This window comes from Tachysurus fulvidraco, chromosome 6, assembly GCF_022655615.1.
Source record: "Tachysurus fulvidraco isolate hzauxx_2018 chromosome 6, HZAU_PFXX_2.0, whole genome shotgun sequence".
Lineage (NCBI taxonomy): Eukaryota > Metazoa > Chordata > Actinopteri > Siluriformes > Bagridae > Tachysurus > Tachysurus fulvidraco.
The window spans coordinates 2,923,149-2,940,648 of record NC_062523.1 but is presented as its reverse complement, the minus strand read 5'-3'; the positions used below and the strand labels follow the sequence as shown (position 1 = coordinate 2,940,648).

Below are 17,500 nucleotides of genomic sequence, written 5' to 3'. Positions count from 1 at the left end.
AGAGTCTTAGATCGGATGAGGATTTGTGAAAGTAGGAATTATTCATTGTGCAGGTTCTTAAACGAAACACACACATACACACACATACTGTACACACACATACACACACATACTGTACACTCACACACACACACACACACACACACACACACACACACACACACACACACACACATACACACACATACAAGTCTCTTTTAGCGAATTAGACTCTAGGTGCTGAGGCCTTTCAGTCTGTGAGTCTGTGCACGTGTGAAACACTACAACAGTCGCGTCCTTTCGATTTTGATATCTTTTTAAATCGGAAAACGCTGAACACCGTCACCTGATTAAAAATCTCTTGTTATATTAAACAATAATCAACATTCTTTACTTCATCATTCATCATGCTGTATTTGGTAACGATAGAAACTCAGCCATCTAAATCTCCATCACATTTTATAGAAAGATTTTAAAGATTAGATTTATTTATTTTTATTCATTTTCATTTATTTATTTATTTATTTATTTATTTATTTATTTATTTATTTATTTATTTATTTATTGAAAGCTCTGCATGAATGGTTTATTTGGACAGAAGATGCTATTCATTATTTGCTCTCATATTTTTTTATTATATATATATATATATATATATATATATATATAGCATTTATATATATATGTATATATATATATATATATATATACGTGTGTGTGTGTTTTTTTTTTTTACTTTTTTTTGTTTGTTTGTTTGTTTGTTTGTTTGTTTGTTTTTTGACAGATTTTAGGGAACCGAGCGCAAGGTTTCGCTCCTTAAGGCCTGATTTAATAAACTATAAAGTTTTATTTGAGTCACAGAGTATAAGAAACGGAGACGTCTTTTATCCATTAAGAGCGATAAAGAAATGTAAAAAATATCAAAAAGCCTCGTTCTTGAGGGAAAAATAAAAACGTTTTTCTTTTTAAAAGGAAAGCTTTGGAAAATGTCTGTGTGGTAGGTTTTAGATGTTATTCACTAATTTGTGAATTTATACCCAACAGAATGTTTGCAGGTTTAGTGTCATGAGAAATAAGAGAGAGAGAGAGAGAGAGAGAGAGAGAGAGAGAGAGAGAGAGATGCAACAGTTTGTCTTTACCTTCTCTAACCTGCACCTCCTTCATTTTCTGCTTGTACGGTGTGAAAACCTTACAAAAAAAAAAAAGTGAAAGGTACGACGACCCGCAGCTCTTTTTTTTTCTTTCTTTTTCCTCTTGTGAAAGACGTGCGGACTATATATAGTGCACGAAGGGATGATTTAGTCTTTGTTTTGTAGAAGAAGATATGAGTCATCCAGTCATAGTGCTTCATCAATACGGTGCATAATATAGATATTTTTTTAGATTATTAAGTCATTCATTGACTCCTTGAGGCTGGGGTTTGGTCCAGACGATGATCTCACTGACGTGTGACTTTAGTTAATGAGGTAAACAGGGACACGACGAAGACCAGACTGTGAATATTATATTATGTTATGTAGATATTTCTTGACTCTTTTCTGTAAAGGTATAAAACCCAGTGAGATCCTTCTCAGTGCTCTTGAAGTTCTCTGTGCTAAACCTCCGCTCGGTCGTTTCTATCTTCTTTCCAGCATGTCTTGTGGTCATTATCACATCTTATACGTCTAAACCATGTGCCTGTGTGGTCACGTTTACACAAAGACCAAGCATTTGGTTGCGCATCCCAGATTCACAGCTCAGATCTCTTGACGGTTTCTGTGTTTCTCCTCTCCACAGCTCGGCCCCCGCATCACGGTCATGGAGGCAACTGATGGCTATCTAGCGAGTAAGTTTGGCTTCTGTCTCCTTTCTGTCTTGATGTGTTTTTCTGCAGCAGGGAAACGGATACGAACGGGAGATTATTTTCGTAAACGTGTGTAAAACATTGTGACGAGTGACAATTGTTTTTTTATTTTTTTGTTGTTGTTTTTTTTTGGGGGGGAGGGTGATGACGATGATTATGATGATGGTGATGATGGTGTATGACATGTCGTGTAACCACACACTTGTGCAATTTCAAGAGTTTGCGTTCCGTTGTTATCGGAAAAAAAAAAAGATGTATTTGCAGAATGAAAGGTTTTTTTTTCGTCATTTTTTCCAGAGAAACCTTACGTTTTGAAAAAATTATGCATAATATCAGATATTAACACGGGATATAAATAAAACTGCTTTGTAAAGTGTGTGTGTGTGTGTGTGTGTGTGTGTGTGTGTAGCAGCTGTGTAACTGTATGAAAATATCTGTATCTGTATCCGTTTAATATTTCAAATAACATAACCTATGTTCTGAACCCAAAGTGGGCGTGGCCTAACTAAACACGCAGTTATACAGCCCCCCCAGCCCCCCCAACCCCCGACCCCAGTTGTTTTTAGTCTCTTTTTCTTAATGAACACTGATTTTCTTTTCTTTTTTAAAATCTTGCTCTGGTAATAACTCTTTCTTTGTGTTTGTAACATTTTCGAACAAACGTAAACTCTTTTTATCAAGCGTTTCTATAGAGACAGAAAATCAGATCGTCATCCTTGCCTGTTGTTGTGTTTTTTTTGTTTGTTGCAGATGTAAAGAGCGGTCTCTCATTAAAACCGAGTAGTTTACGGCTGCAGTTCTGTCTCTGACTGGAGGTTTATTTAGTTGTTAGCGTAAACTTCTAAAATCCCATCAGACCGTCGATTGTTTTTTTTTATTCTCAAACCGCTTTCGTCACGTCCCGACGTCTTCTGTTTTATGTGAGCGTTGGCTAAATAAACCCCTTTACTTTTGACACGATCTTTCCTTGTCCTCCTCTATGATCGGCTGATTGGATAATCGCACCTACGCGGCATTGTACCTATAAGTGTTCCTATTAAAGTGGCCAGTGAAAGAGTATACAAAGTTATGCACTGAGCTGAACTGGCAAATAAAAGTAGAATTATAAACCAAATACGAAACAGGAGATTTGTTTATTTGTTTATTTGCACTCTGTTAAAATTCGTAGCGTCAACTCAAGTCACGTGTCATCAAACTCGATAAACACCGAGCTGTGGAAATATCTTGCTAAATGCTCTCTCTCTCTCTCTCTCTCTCTCTCTCTCTCTCGCTCTCTCGCTCTCTCTGTTCCGTTCTGCTCTTGGCTCCTTGTACGATTTGTTATCAGCTTCGGTACCAGGTGCTCAGTGGTACCTTCCCACCTCCCCCTACAGATTCCTTCAGATGGAACGGTCTGATAAATCAGAGAATTCATGGTGTGCAGGTGTACACTGGAATACAGAGATGAGCTTCTACAGTTAGTTGCAACAGCAGAAAGATTAAGGCCGTGGACGGAATAAAACGTCTGTGGGTTGTTTTTAAGTCGCAGGCGAGCTTCATGGTCGATGGTGGAATGTCAGAAATATGCGACCCAAAGAAGTTCCTAATCCCAGAAACGGAGGAAACAATGCGTTTAAATGGCAGCGTGTATAAACATCGTGCTCTCGACTACACCTCTGCGTCTGGCGTTTTTGTTTGAGGTTCTCGTTCGTCCGTCTCCTGCGGGACCTGCCTATCGCCTGTCCACATTTTTTTTGCTTCTATTTCCAGATCCTAACACACCTGACGCTCAGCATTCTGCAGCTCTTGATTACCTCAAACAGGTGTGCAGGTGTGTGTGTGTGTTTGTGTGTGTGTGTGTGTGTGTGTGTGTGTGTTTGTGTGTGTAAGTGGAAAAGAGCAAAAATGTGGATAGGTTAGAGACTTAGGAGGTCGGCTTTAACTGGGGGCAAAAATCGATTTTAATTCCTTTTTTTAACGCCTCAGTTTCGTATTCTGTATTTCATCTTAAAGCACGTGGCAAGAAAAACAGAAAGTAGCTTGATGTGAAGCGTTTCTAGCTTTTTTGATCAAACGAAACACTTGACACGGTTTCATTTTACTGCACTATACTTTTCACTTTTACTGCTTTAATATCAGAAGAAAAACTCTTTCCGTCCTCCTCAATACCTTATTAAACCTCGCTGCATTCCTCCGTAGCCATATCTTTTTTTTATTTTTAGTTTTTTATACGTCTTAGCATCGGCTAGGACGGCTCCCTCTCTAAATGGCTGACAGAGCTAAGCTTGTGAATCGAAACGTGTGTTCAAGTGAGAACCACAGCCAATACATACAGTACTCTCAAGTCAGTTTGGTTTGTCATGCTAGCTATCAGTTTAGAGAAGAAGAACGATGCTAATGCTAATTCTTCAGTATCATCGGTAACTAAAATCTGTCGGATTGGACGTCTTTAGCTTCAGGGAGCGAAAATTTGAATTTTTCAACATTTTCTATGGTATTTCTATGTATTCACACGAGGAGTTGCACTTTTAGACGAGTTTTTATGTGTCTGATATCAAGATCGAACCTTTAAGGATTTATGATCGACAGAAAGAAACCAAATGAGCGAATTATCTGATCTAAATCACGATCATACAACCACTGAGTGAACATGTTTGTGAACAAATTTCAGAGCTAAAGCTGCAGGTCCAACATTTACACCTGATGACCAGAATTCTGCATTTAGCAACATGCTCGAATTTTGACATCTTTGCTGATTGTACATATTTTAATCATGGATTGAATCGATAGTTAAATTAAACTTAAAGTAAATAAACCTCCATACATTTCTAGCTCACTTTTTTACTCACTTTTTACCTCACAAACCTGAAGTTTAATGTTAGCTAAGCTTCACTAATGCGGTATTTATACGTAGCATAAAAAGGTATTAACTCGTAATTATTCGCAAGCAAGGCTTTATGTATTTATTCATGAATTAAAGAACATAGCGATATATCTATGTTTCTTCCGATTTGACGCTAAAGAGTTAGCGTTATTGAATGTCTCTGTGATCTTCAGGATACTTGCTAGTACTTAGCGCTTTCTCCCATGAGTGTAACAGAAGGAAAAACATATCTAGTGTGTTAGGACCTTATTGCAATTTTAATGCCAGCATCCTGACTGCTAGGAGGCCGAGTGAACAGGCTACGAACCTTGTCGATCAATTATTTAGCCCTAATCCCTGTGAGGTCTAGACGTCCAGACGAGGACGGAGGAGATCGTACAGCTCTGCATCCTCACTCCCATGTGTTTTTTTTTATTATTATTACACATATGAAATGACCATTTAAAGTCATTTCTCCGAACTGGATGGAAAGGACGGAGGGAAAACAAAGTATAACCAGCCGGCTAAATCGACACAGTGAGAGTAGTGAAAGTTTATAAAGTTTAGCTGATGTATAGGACGCAATTATTCATTTGTAAATACTTTAAGTTTAAATCAAATCAAAACACTAGGGTTTCTTTTACGGAACTGAAATAAAAAAAGTTTAGCTTGAATAAGACATTCAATTTAGTTCGATTTTATTTATATGGCGCTTCATATCTTAAATTCAGAAATTCAGAATAAAAATATGATCATCACTAATGAAAAAGCCTGAGGTGACGGCGGTGAGGAAAAACTCCCTGAGAGATCATTTAACCTCTTAAGACCCGAGCTTTGGTTTGGCCTTGCATTTTAGATACAATGTGATGTCCACATACAGTATGTGGACACCAGGTCGTAGGAGGTTAAGGAAGAAACCATGAGAGGATCCAGAGTCACAAAGGAACCTCATCCTCATCTGGGTGACTCCGGAGAGTCGGATTATAAAGACTGTCTTTTTTGTAACTGTGTACATTATAAGTTGTGTGGGAGCTTTGAATCTTTTTTAGTTTCTATAAAGTTTCTCTACTTCTGTAAAGCTGCTTTGGGACAATGTGAATCGTTAAAAGAGCTAGACAAATAAGTCGAATTGAATTGAATTGTAGATTTATCATGAATTTTCATTGAGACGAAACTTCATAACGTTTAACGATGGAGACCCGAGCGCAAATTTGAAGCGATTGTGTTTCAGTTACGCTCAGTGTTCACTTTATTACACTCCTCAAATGATGTTGTCGGTTCCGGTTCGAGCTTTTCAGAAACTCGATGCGGTCAGATCGGGGCGGAAAACAAAAAAAACGTCCATTTTATTTTAGGTTCGAATTTCTGAAAATGTCAGTTCTTTTTAAAAGCAGTAAAAATAAATAAAATTGAAATGTTTTGGCATTGGAACAAAGCAAGTTCAGGTTTCGAAATAAAACAAGAAAAGGAACACTGTGAATTGTGCATCTGAGGGAAGTTTGCTCGTGCCAAATATTCCGGTGTTTATTTTATTAGTTTGTCGTTCTTTCTTCTCCGTCTCGCTTCTTGAGCTTCTCATCTGTCCATCAAGGCATCTTTGCTTCATAGAATTTCATCACAGTCATTTTAAAACTATGCGAAACCTTCTCGGTAAATTGCCGAGCACTAAAAGACACTTAGCATGTGTGCGTTGCCTAATGAAGGGCGGTAAAAAAAGTAGGAGTGTGGTTTTCTTGTGGAACTTTGATCCAAAAGGCACAGAGCCTGGACAGGAAAAACCAGATCCTGACTCAAAAACCTGCACATCTACAACATGCCACAACCAACGCCGGGAGAGCGGATCCTGTCTTAAAAAAAAAAAAAAAGAAAGAAAGAAAAAAACTCTCCTTTTTTCCTCATGTACTCATCTGAGATTGCTGCTGCTTTGCCCAACCCAAACGGGCCGAATGCCAAGATAAACTTTTAAACAGTTTCTTTCAAGAGCAAAAGAAAAAGAAAGAGTTATATGAATAATAGAATGCAGTAGAGAAGTGTTAATGTCTTCATCACGCCTGCCGTGATTGCCATCGTGGATGAATAGTTTAACAAACCTTTTTTTAAAAAATGTCCAGATCAGCACGTCTTTCTTTTTCTTTTTAATATTCTATTCTTATCATCCTCCTCCATACGTTCCTCCGTTCAGATTAAGAAAGTGCATGGAACGATGCCTTCACACATTATTTCTATTTTTTTTTTTTTTGACTTATGCATTGTGAGTCAGTGAACGATCTGATTATGACTCAGCGCAGTCCCACACTCACTCCTGTAGTCTCCATTGGGCTTTCCTACAAGCTCTCGACTTGCATCAGCACGGGGGCAGCCGCTCGCCTTTTTAATATTATCCATGCGCCCTTGGCCCATGGGAGTCTGGGTGTGAGTGTGTGTGTGTGCGTGTGTTTGTGCACCGAATGCTCATTTGTAGAGTAGAACATGAAGTAGAACAGTTGTAAAACCGCACGGTTTCAGAGGACGGAGTGTGTCATACCTCCTCATAGCGATAATCGCGACTGTGTGCTTGATGGATATCAGCTCAGTTTTGCTCCGTGGTTTGCAGTCCTTATCTCTGGACTGGAGTCATTTGGCTGAGGTCTTTCTCTCTCTCTATACTAATATATATATCTATATATCTATCTATCATATATCTATAATTATATTATCTGATTATATATCTATCTATATCTCTATACATTTAAGTATCCATCTCTCCTATAATATATCTATTTGATTTTTATATATATATATATCTCTTATCTCTCTCTTTTATTATCTGTATCTCTATTATCATCTATATATCTCTCTATCTATTTATCTCTCTTATCTCTACTTTATGTATAACTACTGTCTCTCTATAACATATCTGATTTTTCATATCTCTCTCTTGCTTTCTATCTCTCTCTCTCTCTTTCAGTATCCCTCTCTCTCTCTCTCTTTTGCTTTCTCTCTCTCTCTCTCTTTCTGTATCCCCCCCTCTCTCTTTCTGTATCCCTCTCTGTCTCTCTCTCCCTCTCTCTCGCTTTCTCTCTCTCTCTCTCTCTCTCTCTCTCTCTCTCTCTCTCTCTCTCTCTCTCTCTCTCTCTTTCTCTCTCTCTCTCTGTTTCTCTCTCTCTCTCTCTCTTTCTCTCTCTCTCTCTCTCACTCTCTCTCTTTTGTCTCACTCTCTTTCTGTATCTCTCTCTCTCTCTCTCTCTCTCTCTCTCTCTCTCTCTCTCTCTCTCTCTCTCTGCTCTGGGCTGACAAGTCACGCTTCTATGCCAAAACCGATCTAATTCCCTAAGAAGACAGACCGGAGTGGGAGGCCACAGCTACCTTGCTGTGCTGTTATGGAAAATCCTCGCCTTCTCCGTCACTCAAATCGGAGCGCTCGCTCGTTTCCCGTTGCCAGGGGACTGACGGTCACCTGAGATTTTCCTCAACCCTGGCGTGGTAACCAGACACGGACTCTGCGATTGGGTCATTGTCTGTCATGACTCTCTCCCTGACACACTCTCTCTCTCTCTCTCTCTCTCTCTCTCTCTCTCTCTCTCTCTCTCTCTCTCTCTCTCTCTCTCTTTCTCTCTCTGTCACTCTTTGCACACTCATGAAAGCTAAACACGCTCTATGAAGTATTATAACTCCTTATAAAAATCTCATATTCCTCAATGTGTTACAGTATAAATCATACTTGTGCTTTACTATATTAACCTACTCGGTATGAGTAGGTTATAGCACGTTATTTCAGGTTATAGCAGGTTATAGCAGGCAGTAAATGGTTACAACAGAATTTAGACAGTAATTATGATGCAATACAAGACAAGAGCATTGAGTAGGAACACAGAATAGTGTTGCAGCAGAGCATAGACACGGTAAGCAGTGATAAATTAGAACATGCAGCAAATGGTTAGAACATAGTATTCAGAAGTCATAATGCATCATAGCTACTATAATAACAAAGCAAATATTCTGAAAGCTCAAATAAAGTTGTATAAATATGAAGTTGTCCATATTATAGCACCAATACACTTAGCACTGATATAGTTATATACATGTAATACTGTGCTACATTGCAGCTTTTTTATAACACTATACACTAATACATCTTTATGTCATGTGTTATAACTATAACCCCAAACTCTGTTATAACTGTTCTCTGTTCATAAATAAAGCTGTTTGGTTACTACAGAGCATTTATAAGATCAGTTATAACAGAAAGGTTAGTTATAATGCATCAAAGAGTAATAGAGTGTCTATTCCCTGTTATAACAGTCCTGAGAGTCTGCTGTATTCAAAATTGTATCAGAGCAGTCAGTCATATAATATACTTGTCTGTACCAACCCTATGCTTCGTTATAACTATCTACAACTCTGTATGCTTTGTCTGTACTCCACAGTTTTATTCATACAAGCTTTAGCTAGGTTATACCTCTATCCGTGCTGATCTATCCTCTATTATAACACTATTCATGCTCATTTATATGTTTTTATTACCAGCTATATAACATATTCTTGTTAAACCTATGCTCTATGCTAAGTTATAACCTAGTAACACTTATAAACATGACTATGCTCTGTTATAACTCTCTATGCTCTGTTATAACACTAACTGCTGTTATAACTCTGTCCTAGCTCTAGTATAGCTCTGTTCTTGCTCTTGCGGTTAAAGTTCTATCTATGCTCTACTATAACTATCTATTCTCTAACACTGTTCATGCTCATTTATATGATTATGCTTTACTACAGTATGCTTTATAACATATCCTTGCTATCTCAATACCCTGTTGTATCCTTCTTACTCTAAATATATGCTGTCAACACTCTGACTATGCTCTGTTATAACTCTCTTTTCTCTATTAGAACTCTGTTTTTGCTTTTTAATGACACCAACATGCAGTTATAACTTCATTTGATTTCTTATATCTATAAGTTATAACTATATCTGCTAAAACTCTATCTTTGTTCTGTTATAACTCCCTATTATGCTTTGCTATGACTCATTATATGCTCTTGTTTAAGTAAGTGCCTTTCCTGTTAAAACTCCTTATTTGTTCTGTTATGATTCTGTCTTTTGTCTGTTATAACTCCTTATTTGCTTTGTTATAGCTATTTATTTGCTCTGTTATGACTGTTGTTTGTCTGTAATAACTCTGTATATGTTTTGTTATGACTCCATTGTTGTTAAGTGTAGCTACACTTTGGTACAAGCCTGTGATCTACTTTTAATTCTCTTTTCATTCATTACTTTTACATATTTATCTATGTGTTTTTTAAATCTATGCTCTGTTATAACTCCTTGCTGTGCTACATGCCAGAACAAGATCTGTTATAACTCTGCCTATTATCTGTTATAACTTTATCCAACAGTATGCTTTGTAAAAAGACAGGAAATCTGTTATAAATCACTGCTGTGCATATGCTTAAATAAAGGCCTATGATCTACTATAACTCTATCTATGCCCCATTATAGCTCTATCTATGCTATGTAATAGCTAAAACCTAAGATCTGTTATAACCTATACATTCTATGCTCTGTTACAAGCTTTTGATATATATATATATATATATATATAATTATAATACTGTGCAAGCTCTGTTTTTACTTTGTGTATTTACTTTATGTTCTTAAGTGACACTATCTATGATCTGTTATAACTCTGTTATAACTCTATCTGTGCTCTGCTTCAACACTACTGAACTGCAATAACTGTTATAACTTTCTGCTTTGTTATCTATGATCAGTTAGGACTGTAGGCAGGCTCTTTATGTCATATTGTAGATGCTCTGTTACAATCCCATGCTCTGTTATAACTGACTGTCTATACTTTATTACAAACCTACGCTTTGTTATAACTTTCTTTACATACACTGTTGCAAGCCAACGTTCTGTTATAACACCATCCATACTCTTACAAACTTATGCTCTGTTATAACAATCTATTCTCAGTTACAAACCTACGCTCTGTTATAACAATTTATTCTCAGTTACAAACCTACACTCTGTTATAACTGTCTATTCTCAGTTAAAAACCTACGCTCTGTTATAAATCTCTGTCTATACTCTTTTACAAAACCTACGCTCTGTTATAAACTTCTTTACATACTCTGTTGCAAGCCAATGTTCTGTTATAACACCATCCATACTCTTACAAACCTACGCTCTGTTATAACAATCTATTTTCAGTTACAAACCTTTGCTCTGTTATAATTATCGATTCTCAGTTACAAACCTACGCTCTGTTATAACTGTCTATTCTCAGTTACAAACCTACGCTCTGTAATAAATCTCTGTCTAAACTCTGTTACAAAACCTACGCTCTGTTATAACTTTCTTTACATACTCTGTTGCAAGCCAATGTTCTGTTATAACACCATCCATACTCTTACAAACCTACGCTCTGTTATAACTTTCTTTACATACTCTGTTGCAAGCCAATGTTCTGTTATAACACCATCCATACTCTTACAAACCTACGCTCTGTTGTAACTTTATATATACTCTGTAACAAACCTACGCTCTGTTATAACTTTCTTTACATACTCTGTTCCAAGCCAATGTCCTGTTATAACACCATCCATACTCTTACAAACCTACGCTCTGTTATAACTTTCTTTACATACTCTGTTCCAAGCCAATGTCCTGTTATAACACCATCCATACTCTTACAAACCTACACTCTGTTATAACTCTATATATACTCTGTAACAAACCTACGCTCTGTTATAACTTTCTTTACATACTCTGTTCCAAGCCAATGTTCTGTTATAACACCATCCATACTCTTACAAACCTACGTTCTGTTATAACTCTATATATACTCTGTAACAAACCTACGCTCTGTTATAACTCTGTCAATGCTGTTATAATTTTATCTGTTCTCTCTTACAGTCTGTGATAGTTTTCCTGGTCCGTTATAACTTTCTTTACACTTTGTCACAAATCTGTGACCTATTACAGCTCTTTCAATGCTTTGTTCCAAATCTATGCTCAGATATAACTCTATCCTCTAAAACTCTGCCAGAGTTTTTAACAGAACCCTTTTGGAAGCAGTATAAACAGAGTACCCCAGGGTGAGCCATCGGCTTCCTGTCATATTCTGAATCAGCCGCTCCAACCTGTTTGAAGGAGGGTCTGACTAGACACGCAGAGCTCCATTACAATAGAGAGTTTAACACTGACAGCACAGGTGCTTTCCACTCATTATCAAACATGAGCTAAGCGCTAAGGCTCTCTGCCGCGCAACACCGTGTCCTTGTGGATGATTCTGAGTGTGTGTGGAGTTGAACGATGCAGCCAGTCGTACAACAAAACAGTAAGTGGACTCGGAGCGCTTGTAGAGCGGAAGTTAGTTGTTGTTTTTTTGTTTTTTTTATTCGGTTTTGTTTCATGTGGAACTGTAGAGTGATGTGGAGATAAAGACATGAGGTAAATCATTCATATGTGAACGAATCCAGAAACAGTAACCTGGGAAAGCATTGCGTTTGTGTGTGTGTGTGTGTGTGTGTGTGCATTGTGTACTTTCTCTGAAGGGGTCAGGAGGAAAACAGATCAGTCAGGAAACAGTCGCTCCCCCCCCGGGCGAACGACGGCCGCGGCTCGTAGCCGTCTCGAGCGCACGGTGCAGAGAGACGATGAAATCCAATCTAGATGTCAAGCATGTGGCTGAAAGGTTAACAAGCTCTCCCTGCAGGAGAGGAGAGGACGTCCCGCTCGCACATGCATCACTAAACAAAGCGCACGAGCGAGTCCGGGCAATCGGAGAAGGGCTGTAGGTGTACACTGTAGCTGAAATTACTGTAAGAGGCGAGTGTAAGAACAGGTAGCGAGTGTGCGATGCAGTAGGAGGTCAGAAGATTGGAACGCCGCTGCTTCAGTCTCACTGGTTGACAAGTGGAACAAAAGCCTCCACTTTATTTTATCCCACTCATTGATCAAATGTTCCCGATCTAACATTACGCTCTGGTTTAGTCAGACAGCCGCCTACCCCTTAATCCTGTTTTACGTGCGTGTGTGTGTGTGTTTAGAAGTGTGTAGGCATTACGACGTGAATTACTTCAAGCTAAGATTAGGTAAGGCTCTCTCAGGATTAGGTCACTAACTGTTAAGGTTGGTTTGACATTTAAATCATTTATTTATTTATTTATTTATTTTTTACTACTGCCTTTCATCCCTGACCGTGTTCAGGAAGCCCCGCCCCCAGGATCTACCATGTCTATGACATGAATAACTGACATGACATTTCATTTAAACACAGACAATAGCACTTTTTTGGCATCCGGGCAAATCCTAAATGGCTTCTTGTTCCCTGTTTACTTTCTCCGATTGAATATAATCTCACTAAATAAATGAGAAAAATCATCAACAAATGTTTAGTTTATTTATTACGGAATGACACGTCATTGTTTTTTTTTTTTTTTTTTTTTTTTAAAAAAGCTCAAGGTGTATCTAAGAAACCGCAAAGTATAAAACCTGAAGATTTCCTCGAAGGTATAAACTCTTACCGATACCAAGGGCTGAACCTGGAGACTCCTTCCTTTAATCCGGGTTCTTTTTACAGAAAACTGAGCCATATGTATGCTGTTACTATGGAAACGTATTACAGACAATAAATGGAATCTTTCTCACCAATCAGGATGAAGGATTTCACAGAGATATCAATCAGATTATCTAGAAAATTGACTCATGGTTGCTATCTAACAACAAAGAAGTCTGGCATATGAACACGTTTTTTTTATCTGTTCTGTTTTTCCTAAGTAATAAATCAAGCCAGAACAAGTCCACAGTCACTAACGAGCTCATTTATTAATTAGCATATTTCTGCCGTTTAATTGGCCGAACTGATATTTGCGGTTTCGGCATTTAGACACATTTTAAACAACATTCGGTAATTCATTTGTAATTCATGCTAATTGATATCCTGGCTGTAACAGAGTCAAGTGTGTGTGTGTGTGTGTGTGTGTGTGTGTGTGTGTGTGTGTGTGTGTGTGTGTGTGTGTGTGTGTGCACGCTATACACATATATGTTACCATCTGCAACTTTGTTCTCCCAAACAAGACAAGGTTTTCACTGTACTTATCTTTCTGTGTGTGTGTGTGTGTGTGTGTGTGTGTGTGTGTGTGTGTGTGTGTGTGTGTGTGTGTGTGTTTCTAAGGTAACGGCGAGTGCTCTCCCAAGAAGGAGGGCAGCAGAATGCAGGTGGACCTGTCGCTCCACACACACAACGGGCAACATTCCCAAAGTCCCACATCTCCCGTCGGTGAGTCTCCACCCACGAACACTCCCTGTGCACTGTTCTACAACACACACACACACACACACACACACACACACACACACACACACACACAAACACACATGCCTTTTTGCTCACCTACTTCATTCTTTACTTACTAAAGCACTCTTCTTGTCTGCTCTAATTAGGCTTCTATTGAGATTAAATAGGCTCCGCCCACGGCAACCTTATTTCCGGAGGTCTCTCCGATTTTCGGTGGTTTTTAAGGTGGTCTTCGACTTCTTAGATATAAATAGTCCTTTTGTGTTAATGGATCTAGAAGACTGTAAGTCTGACACTGGAGACTCCTTCTTTAAAACTTAACTAAGCACCTGACTAACACACTTTTATCGTTTTATAATTTTACTCACTGTGCGTTTGAGTTTGCCTGGGAAGTCGTAATTACAACATCGTTCGTGTTTAAGTCTCTTTGGTCTCTGAGCGAGATGTCGGTCGAACTTTCTTTTACAGTAATTAATAACAAAAAAAATGTTTTATTTATGAAGCCGCTGTTGACTTTATGGTTACGTTTTATTTCGTATTAGTAAATTGTTCAAGTTGTTTTATTGTAAGTTAAAAAAAATAAAACCTGAAATTAGCTTCGATTTCATAACGTTTACCATCAGAGCTTGAGGAAAATTCAGTTTCTCTTCTCAGTAATTACGCTTTTTTGTTGGCGTCCATGTGTGCTGAGGTCGTAAATACGATTTTTCCGACGTACGATCTGTCGGTTTTGCGAAGGAAGCGTTACTATAGAAACGTCTACATAAGCAGGAGCTACTTCTATCCAATCGGAATGGAGAAATGTTACAGGGATCTGCTGCTACTCAAGCTTTATTTCATTACTCCAGAAGAATAAGACATCACTGTGCTCTGTCACAAGGATGTGAATTCCTTGTAGCGACTTTATCTTCATCTATAACCATCATAGCTATATCTATGATAGCTTTAGATCATAAATTCATACCGTCGAGGCCCCGACTGTTTAACAGCGTTGGCACAAAGTCACACACAGAAAAAGGAGAACTGATCGAGGACCAGTGTGTATTGGATAGAGGAAGGACAGAAACGTTATCTTACCAAGTTAAATAGAAAAACATCTCAGAATAGTGCAGATCTGATCTCGACTCTGATGGGACAGACGTTTGCCTTCCTCAAAATCATCAGCTCGAGACACCAGTGCTCCGTTTTTGGGGCTCGTCATCGTGAGCTGGTGTACAGAGAAAAGGGAAGCTGTGAGATCTGAGGAATCAACAACAAGACAAACACACACACACACACACACACACACACACACACACACACACACACACAGACCACAATCCAATGAAGCCGAAGCTGTTCTCAGATACACAACAGTCGTTGCACAGCGAGAGTTGAGAAATTTCTAATTTATATTGAGTAAAGAGAAGTTGCTTCAGCTTTTTGGATTTCTTGCAGATCCACAAACTCATGCAGCGTGTTTTTATTCTAGACTCGTTTTATTCACCACCCCAGAGTCTCGAGTCAGATTCTCCTTTCTGATTGGTCAGGTGTTTTGATTAATTTACTGTAAAAGCAACGCAGCTACGTCATCGTTTCTATAGTAACCGGTACCACTTATAAAGACGGTTTTAGAAGGAGTCTCCGGTGTCGATACGTCTTTTTTTTATTTACTTTTGTTCATTTTTTATCGAATCTGCAAGAAAGAGTAAGACGTCAAGGTGCTGGGGGGATGACGGTGTTTATAGCTGTGAAAACAGGAACTAACTTTTAACTTAAAATTAGATGTAACTCTAAACAGATAAAAAGTAGGGGACTAAATTTTACACTATGTAAAAATGGAGTTAGTACCAAATTAGTATATTTCCTTTTATTTGAATGAATATTCTGAACATTACTTTTATTTATTTTTTTTATTTATTTTTTTTTATTATTATTTATTTATTTATCTATCTATCTATCTATCTATCTATCTATCTATCTATCTATCTATCTATCTATCTATCTATCTATCTATCTATTTATTTATTTATTTGATTGTTATTTATTTATTTGTTTGTTTATTTATTTATTTATTGGGGGGGTTGTTGCTCATGTTGAATTAAAAATAGATATAGAATAGAATTTTTTTTATTCTGTTACACAGAATTTTTGCAAGCTTAAAAAGGAAGAAGTGAATGAGGTTATTAAATCTGTATTCATTTCAGGCTAAAATAATCGTGTCGATAAATAAATCAAGCTTCGCCGAGCTGAGTTACATGATGGGTGATTTATAAACAAAGCTTTTTAAACTCAGTGGAGAAACAGGAAATGTTGCTCACGCCGTGCCCTTTAGCTCCAAACTCCTTCCTTAAAACCCGACCCTTCGACTTCAGAGGTGATCATAGTGTGTTTCATAAAACTCTTCTACACTGGAATGTTAGCTCATGACCTCCTGGACCTCCGTCACCTCACCCTGAACTTAATCTTTCAAAACTTTTTTTAAAGGTTGAATTCCTGTTTTTCAAGACAGTGAAAAAGTAAAAAAAAAAGAAAAATAAATAAAACGGAAGTTAAATTTAAGTAATGATGAAGAAAATCATCATAACAATATCTTCTTGTTATATTTTCTCCACAATCTACGAAATAAAGTGTAGCGTTTTACCGTTTTATTATTTGTAAGTGGTAAATAAATGTAAATGTAAAAGTACATTTAAAAGTAAAAAAAGTATATTAAATGAACATTATTTGCATTTATTTATGTCTGACCATTTTATCATGCCAAAATAAATAAATAAATAAATAAATAATGAATAAATAACCTGGATTATTATTATTATTATTATTATTATTATTATTATTATTATTATTATTATTATTATTATTATTCATTTATTATAATTACGATCATTTTCAATGAAACTTAAACAGGCCACATAACGCTAAGTGGTTCTCTGTTTCTTTGGTGTTGGTAATATAACATGTTATGAACATGTTATTAACAACTCGTAATGCATCGCAAAGCTATTTCTGTAGTCTAAAGCATTTCTATTCCTAATTAAAACTACATTTCTGTACGCATTACAGCAGGAAGGACGTGTTCATGGTTCATGGTTTATTATTGATATGACCTTCATATGAAGTGTTAGCAACAGCTATAGAGAGATCAGCTTTGAGCGTTAACACCAGTTTTAAACATCTGAGACGAACACACTGAGTGTGCATGTGTGTGTGTGTGTGTGTGCGTGTGTGTGTGTGTGTGTGTGTGTGTGTGTGCGTGTGTGTGTGTGTGTGTGTGTGTGTGTGTGCGTGTGTGTGTGTGTGCGCATATCTGTGAGTGTATGTGCGTGTCTGTGCATGTGTGTGTGTGCGCATGCGTGTGTGTGCGCATGCGTGTGTGTCTGTGCGTGCATGTTTCTGCGTGTGTGTGTGTCTGTGCATGTGTGTGCGTGTGTGTGCGTGTCTGTGAGTGCGTGTCTGTGCGTGTATGTGTGCGTGTGTGTGCGTGTGCATGTGTGTGTATGTGTGCATGTGTGTGTGTGTGTGTGTGTGTACGTGTGTGTGAGAGAGATCTGAGTGTGGGCGAACTGTCTG

The 17,500-nt window shown here is 37.7% G+C and overlaps 1 protein-coding gene across 7 annotated transcripts in view; it reads left to right on the top strand.

The window, feature by feature from the left end:
* Positions 1-17,500, top strand: part of ikzf2 (IKAROS family zinc finger 2) — a 55,500-nt gene that overhangs the window by 4,789 nt on the left and 33,211 nt on the right. For 5 of the 7 annotated variants that reach the window (XM_027144461.2, XM_027144466.2, XM_027144463.2 and 2 more), the window contains exons 2-3: positions 1,756-1,804; positions 13,826-13,930. In XM_027144461.2, coding sequence (XP_027000262.1) covers positions 1,777-1,804; positions 13,826-13,930 — 133 coding nt within the window. In that variant the 5' untranslated portion in view covers positions 1,756-1,776. Of the gene's footprint in view, positions 1-1,160; positions 1,446-1,755; positions 1,805-11,794; positions 11,987-13,825; positions 13,931-17,500 lie in introns of those variants that run through there. The other 2 variants (XM_027144462.2, XM_027144464.2) reach the window with 2 other exon arrangements.